This window comes from Lolium rigidum, chromosome 1 (genome assembly GCF_022539505.1).
Source record: "Lolium rigidum isolate FL_2022 chromosome 1, APGP_CSIRO_Lrig_0.1, whole genome shotgun sequence".
Taxonomy (NCBI): Eukaryota; Viridiplantae; Streptophyta; class Magnoliopsida; order Poales; family Poaceae; genus Lolium; species Lolium rigidum.
In genome coordinates, this window is record NC_061508.1 from 9,823,873 (window position 1) to 9,831,337 (window position 7,465).

General features: G+C 46.0%; 1 protein-coding gene across 1 annotated transcript; it reads left to right on the forward strand.

Moving 5' to 3' along the window:
• The first annotated feature begins 1,684 nt into the window (after positions 1 to 1,684).
• On the forward strand, positions 1,685 to 2,973 carry LOC124703793 (uncharacterized protein At4g15970-like). Its single transcript, XM_047236030.1, has 3 exons — positions 1,685 to 1,891; positions 1,968 to 2,333; positions 2,455 to 2,973. Exons 1-3 carry the CDS (start codon positions 1,685 to 1,687, stop codon positions 2,971 to 2,973), a joined length of 1,092 nt encoding a protein of 363 aa, XP_047091986.1.
• The last annotated feature ends 4,492 nt before the right edge of the window (positions 2,974 to 7,465 follow it).

A 7,465-nucleotide genomic window follows, 5' to 3' on the forward strand; every position in this document is an offset into this window, starting at 1 on the left:
AACCCTAAAAATAGTTCTAGATTACAAGAAAGAATTAGCCGGGAATCAGTTGAGGACTTATGAAAAGGCTGGACGGGCACGGTGGCCGGGCGAGCCGAACGTAGGGAGGGAGGGAAGACCGGAAGATCGGCCGGCGCAGCCCCTGCCTGGATCGGCCGGCGAGGACCAGGGGCGATACGCTCATACGCACGCGGACGCTGCGACTCCTCGGGCGATACGTGCGCAGGAGCCAGGGCAGGGGCTGATCGGGCGATTCGATAATCGATACTCCCTCCGTCCACAAATAAGTGGACATCTAGCTTAAAACTTTGTCCACAAAAGAGTGTACTTCTATGTTCCCAATGCATATTAAAGTAGCAAAAATTGCTTCTCTCTCTTCGCACGGAAATCAAACCCAATAACACTCATCACATGTTTTCCTTGATTTCTACATGCACTTAGCTCATTGGATGTGAAATAATTAAAGAGGAGAGATATATTGATTTGCATCTTCCCAATATATTTTTTACTTCACTCCATAATTTATCTTGAAAACCCCGCGTGTACACTTATTTGTGGACGGAGGGAGTATGTGCGAGGAGCCGAACGGACAAAGTACTTCAGGTATTTCGTTTTTGGGCCTGCTGACCATTTTTTTCCAGCCCATATAGCATAAAAAAATAGCCTCCATCTTGGGCCCCCCCAGGCCTGGGCCCTTGGCGACCGCCCAACCCTGCCAAGGGTCAGGGCCGGCCCTGAAGCCAACAACAAAGCTACATTGTTCAGTACAAAAGGAAAAATAAAATCAGGAGGAGTATTATCCCCTAACTACAGAATTTGAAACAAAAGCATACTTGGCTAGTTGGTTTGCCACCTGATTGGCTTCGCTTTTGCAATGCAAGGAGATTGCACTGAAACTATGCGGCTTCAAAAACATTCAGCTAGAATAGCAGAATATGAACTCCAAACTTCGATCTCTGAGTTGCACGCTTGGATCAGCTCCAATGAGTCTGCCTCCATAATGACTGTGACCACACTTCGTGAAACCACATCCCACAAGAATGAGAAGGCGCGCGATAGTTGGTAAGACGACGGTGCGTGAGGCGGGCCTCAGAGAAGGTCGGACTTTTCCTAATGATTTCGCATAATTTGACGTTCTACAGTTCAAAACAGAAGCATTCGGTCGTCAGTTACGAGTAGAAGGATTACGGTTGCTTTACTTAATCTCTTTCTCACGCTTCCGATCCCTACCTCGTCTCTTGCCGGGAATAGGAACCCATCTCTGGAATGAAAAAGTCAGAGCTAGGTTCGCGTCTCGGCGGGGCAGCAGATACGACATCGCCTTGTGGACGATTAATGGAATGCACACTTGCGTAGTTGCGTTACGATTAATGGATAGACTTCCTTTGCGTGCATATGGTAGATCTTCGACTTTGGAAGAGTACATCGCACTTCATTTGCTTACTGGTCGAATGTCGTTCAAGTATTTGCAGGCCTGCAGGGCCAGCTAATTAAGTACAGTATAAGAAGTTGATCTCTCACCTCTTCGTCGGTCGGGCGGCCGCGCAACTTTTCCAGCCATGCTTTCTTCTTCGGATGACAGGACAGCTGGATTGAAGACTTGACTTCCCAAGCTGATAGTATAGCACTATATATAGGAGTCACTCTACAGTAGAGGCTCTACTCTACAGTTGTGGCCGTCGACATGGGCATACTGAAGAGCATGCAGCACGACGGCGCCAGCGTCAGTCACTCGGTTTCGTTCCTCCTTGGGGCTCTTCTCCCCACCCTCCTGCTCTTCTTCCTCGCGTCCGACAGGGTCAGTGAGCAGCTATCAAGCATATCGAGCTTCTCAGCTCATCAGCTGACTAACCTCTCAACCCATGGTTCAGAGAAGGTACGTAGTACAGATGTGCAGTGTTTACAGCAACATATATTTGCAGCAACGGAAATGTTGCGGAAAATTAAGGTACGATTTCAATGCACAGGAGGAGAGCTTCCCGGGGCTCGCGGAGCTGCTGCCCAAGGTGGCGACCGACGACGGGACGGTGATCATCACATCGGTGAACGACGCGTTTGCGACGCCGGGCTCCCTGCTCGACCTCTTCCGCGGGAGCTTCCGTGACGGCGAGGGGATCGCGCACCTCCTCAACCACACCCTCATTGTCGCCCTCGACCCGGGCGCCATGGCGCGGTGCGGCGCCGTGCACCCACACTGTTACCATCTCGAGGTCGCCGCCGCCAATGTCAGCTCCGCCAGCCGCATAATGACCAAGAGCTACCTCGAGATCGTCTGGGTCAAGCTTTCCCTCCAGCAGCGTGTCCTCCAGCTCGGCTACAACTATCTCTTCACTGTAAGAGCTACCTGCATGACTTCAAGTTATTTTAAGACGCTTAAAAAGTTGGATTTCATATTGGCAGAACGTGCCCCAGGTAGTACCTCCGCTCGATTTAGTGAGTTCACAATGTTTGCAGGATGTGGATATCTTGTGGTTCCGCAACCCATTCCGACACATCAACCTCTACGCCGACATGTCCGTCTCCACCGACACATTCAAGGGAGACACCGAATCCTTGGCGAACTCGCCTAACACCGGCTTCTACTACGTCAGGTCGACGAACCGGACAATCGAGATGTTGAGGCAATGGCGGGCCGCGAGGTCGCGGTTCCCTCCTGACCACGACCAGTCTATCTTCAACCAGATCAAGGTTGAGCTCGCCGCTGGCGAACTGCAGATCAAGTTCGTGTTCCTCGATCCTGCACGCTTCGACGGCTTCTGCCAGCGCCGCAGCAAGATAGACACGGTGTGTACCATGCACGCCAACTGTTGCATCGGGCTTGAGAACAAGGTGCACGACCTGACGAAAGTGGCCAATGATTGGAAGAACTACATGAACCTCACGCTGCCGGAGAGGAGGACAAGCAAGAATCGCTGGACAATCCCCGCCCAGTGTGCGGCATCGATGAGAAAACGTCCTCGGCATCGCAAGTAATGTTGATATAGTCTATATCTATACCTATTAGTATTCTATTATTAGGCGAAAATTCAATTCGGCTCCCGGGTGCGTATGCTCCCTCTACCAAAAAGTATATTTTGAAATGTCGAACAATTTGGATAAAAAATTCTACATGTACATCTTCATTATGTATGTGCATTCGTCAAGTTTCACGAAAAAACAATATTTTTTGTGGTCTATGTAAAAAGGAGAAACTTTATCATGTGAAAAGCATTATTTTTAGCACTAAATTTTATCTTTTTTACACACGTCACATGATAAGTCGATTTTTTATGAAACGACTTTGTGAGCGCGTAGCACGTGAACATGTATGTACTAATTTTTTGTTTTAATTTTTTTGAAATTTAAAATATGTGTAAGATGCAGTTCGAAATATAGGGAGCATATGCACCCATGTTCCAAAACATCACTCCCATTATTAATAGAATACTAATAATAAAGGGAGAAGCGTTTCCGTGATTTGATCCTTATGTTTCCGTCGTCCACCCATCATTTGATTCGTCCGTTGTCTGGGCTTTGACAGTGTTGAAACTCTGGTTTACCGTGCGACGGGAGATATATGGAAACTGATCCCCAATTAAGTTGGCATTGATCGGCGATGCGAGATAAAAGGAATGGGTTGTCTCTCTAGAAAAGCACCAACTCCGTCTCCATTCTTTTTCAACCGTCGTGATTCTTTCCTAACTAAGGAATCAACTTCATCATAAGATTCATGTAAACCACCGCGATTCTCCCATATAAATACGGAATTGCTAAGTTTCAGCTAGCTGAGACGTAACTTATGTTTCAGTCACGTGCTTCTACGTTGAATTTTGTTCCTGCTTGAAGATTCGTGTTTACTGCTTGTTTAGGCCTACGTTGAAACACGCTAAAGTAATTTGACTGAGACACAAGTTAAGTCTCAATCGACTGAGCGTTAGAGACACCCATATAAATATCCAGCCCTCTCGCCCCAACCCGATCTCCATTCCAGGTTCGGCCCAAAAATCTCCATCGCCAATCGGAACCTTGGGTAACCTTGAGAAGCTAATGACACGGTAGAGATCGTCAGCCTCAAGTTCGGCGCAAATCGAAACGATGGGCAACTGAAAGAAATCTTCGGCCTCAAGTTCACATCAACATGCCAGAAGGAGTAGAAACTCAAGAAAAATGACTGAGTACATGAACTGCCTCGCCTCCTGTGTCCTGTCTCGATGCCGTCGTCGCGCACCAAGGCCGGGATATTGGCAAGTCATGGGCAGCACCCTCGACTACTCCCTCGCCACTTCCCCTTCTAATAAAAATTCAGCCAAAGGCCCTTCCAAGACTACTCCCTCGCCACAGTGCCACAGGCAACCTAGATGTCTCAAACCATAGACAACTTTGAGTGACAGTTCGTCAATATGGACGTCCAGACAGAGTTCGTGAAGGGCGCCACGGCCGGTTCCACCTCGCTCCCCACGCCCGAGATCAAGACACTGAGACTGCTCATAGTGGGAGTAACTTAGCTAGTAACATCACACAACCCAAGATATTTTGGTGGCATGGCATGACAATGAATGAAGAAAGAAAGTGAGGTGGTAACTAACTATGTTACCATAACATCACACACCCCAAGACAAGATGAGTCTACACCATAGTAAATGGCACAATGCATTACACCACATATAAGTTACTACCCACTATGAAGGTAGTAACTTAGATTAATAACATATGCCATGTTAGTAGTCTAAGTTAGGCTGGTCATAGTGCATAGTATCATACACTAGTATCATGCATATGATACTTGTCTATGATACTATCTCTATAGTGGGTGGTATTATAGTGTAGTATCATAAACTTATAAATTTATTATTTTGTAGAATCCCAATGTAAATCTATGTACAAGATTTATTTGGCATTTACTTTTCTCGTAATGTGCGCTATGATACAGTATCTACCTATGTTACTCTAATCCTATCTCTTCTTATTAATTAGATGCCACATCATCATTTTTTTTGAGAAACACAGTACAAACGCAAACGCTCACACACACGCACATACACTCACCCACTATGAACGCACACACACACCCTACCCCTATGAGCACGGATCTTGAAATTGACGAAGTCACCACAGGCGCCTCGCTGTCGACGGGAACGTCGCCTCCCACTAAATGAATATTCCGCCTTTACGAGACACACAGATGTCAAACCTGGGGTTTGAACTCTGGTGGGCTGGGGGTACAACCACCCTCCTAACCACCCAACCTCAGGTTGGTTCTCCACATCATCATTTTTTGTGGGCCTAAGATACATGATACTACCTATGATACTAGCACTATGGCCAGCCTTACTCCTCATTATGACTAGCCAAGAGCCTGATGCAGCTGCTAGTAGATGACTACAAACTCACGGTTCTTGGTTGGCTGGCCGCTAACAAGGTCAACATCGGTACAATATCATGCAGCAGGTGGTTGATGGCTACAGGCTAGAGGTTCTCGGTCGAGCTGCCGCAGGCCATCGTGCACGTCATCCCTTGCCACGGGCCACAAGTGCAGTCCATGCTGAGAGCGAGAGAACTGCAAGGTCTACCGAAACTAACAACTGCACTTGTGGTCTTTCACCTAAACAATGTGAAAACGAGCGTTTGCTGATGATTGGACCAGCTGATCAGGTAGTATATGTGTTCCCAGGTTACACTGTATGTACGTATTTAGTCATTTGCAGGAATTAATTATAGCCTAATCCAATTATGCAAGTTCCAAAGAGGGCTAAGGTGCATGCATGGTAGAAATATGACATGTTAATCGCCGGTGGTTATAGACCAAAATTTTGCATGATTTAGACATGATACTTGTCTGTGTTCTCAGCTGAAAGTATAGGTGTCATCTTGACTTGCTTTACAATGATAAAACTGCAGCCACTACTGAAAGTATAGGTGTTGTGCACTTCTTTTCCTCTTGCCGTTTTTTTTTTTTCTGAAAAATCCACAAATTGAACATAAGCTCTTGGCTCTTTCTTTCATGCTAAGAAGGGTGTCCAATAAATATCACCTACCTACATAGTGTTATTTTTAATTTAAATTTTTTCTGTGATTATTTAATAAATATTACCTAGCTTCGTTGAGATGATGAAATACCAAATAGGGTTGCCTAGCTGGATCGACGGACGGAGTAGGAAGTGGTGGCATCTTTGACCACGGAACAGGTTAGGCCTTCCACAATGTTGCAATTTATCGTACCCAGATCATTTGGGGCTTCAATCATCGGTGCCCACACGCTGTGGAGCCGGTGCCCGGATTGAAATTTCAAGGCATCGGAGCTTCTTCGTGCTCCGATTCCCACTTCCAAGTGCCACTAAAATAAGCATATTATAAGCTGCCAACAACAACTTCTCCTCTACTCAAAACCTGGGCGTTGGCATAAGTGGGTCCAGCATTTCCTGTAGAGGCATCGACTACACTGTGAGCATTGGTGCCACATCTTTCTTTCACGGAATCGCTGCCGAGGTGGCATTGTTGTCAGGTCGTGGCATCGACCACGCTGTGGAGGGCCTTATGGACGCATTAAAATTAGCTGGTTTTTGCAAAAGTGCCACCACAAATGGTGTCTAAGAGTGATTGAGTATTTATTGCTCCCAGTGCAACACACGGGTACTTTTGCTAGTCATATAGAACATAGATATATATAAAGTGAGGGTTAAAATAAAATATAAATTGCACAAACTCACAAGTATCGTAAAACAGCCTTGACTATGGGAATTTGTAAGAAAAACACCGGCCATCGTTAACCACGGTGAAAAATATCACAAATCTACTACAAGAGTAGGGCATTTGACGGATATTACAACATCAGGGGTCCACCTATGTACACCTTGGATCATCTAGATAGGAGCGATCCAACTGAATATTCGACTATGCTATCTACAGCACGTGCCCCAAATTAGCATTGCATAGAAGATTAAATATGACAACCGACGTCATTAAATTTCGGTTGGGTTGCAGTTCTTGTTGCAATTAATGGCTAGCGTAAATTTTGAAGTAATCTAATGGTTTGGGATACTTTTCTTAGGCTAGTCATAGTAGGGAGTAACTTAGACTAGTAACATGACATATGTTACTACCACCATAGTGGGTAGTAACTTATATGTGGTGTCATGCATTGTGTCATTTACTATGGTGTAGACTCAACATGTCTTGGGGTGTGTGATGTTATGGTAACATAGCTAGTTACCACCTCACTCTCTTTCTTCATTCATTGCCATGCCATGTCACTAAAATGCCTTGGTTGTGTGATGTTACTAGCTAAGTTACTCCCACTATGAGCAGTCTGATTTACAACTTGTTAGCGAACTACTGCTGGGCTGTGACCTGCTTGAAGCCAAACTAAGAGGTGACTGATATATAGGAGCAAGACAGCTACGGAAGGACTCGGCTTGGAACGGAACGAAACGGCTTCGGCCTCCTCTGCTTTGTGTCTTCTCCTTCCTCCTGTATTCCTCCTCATTCC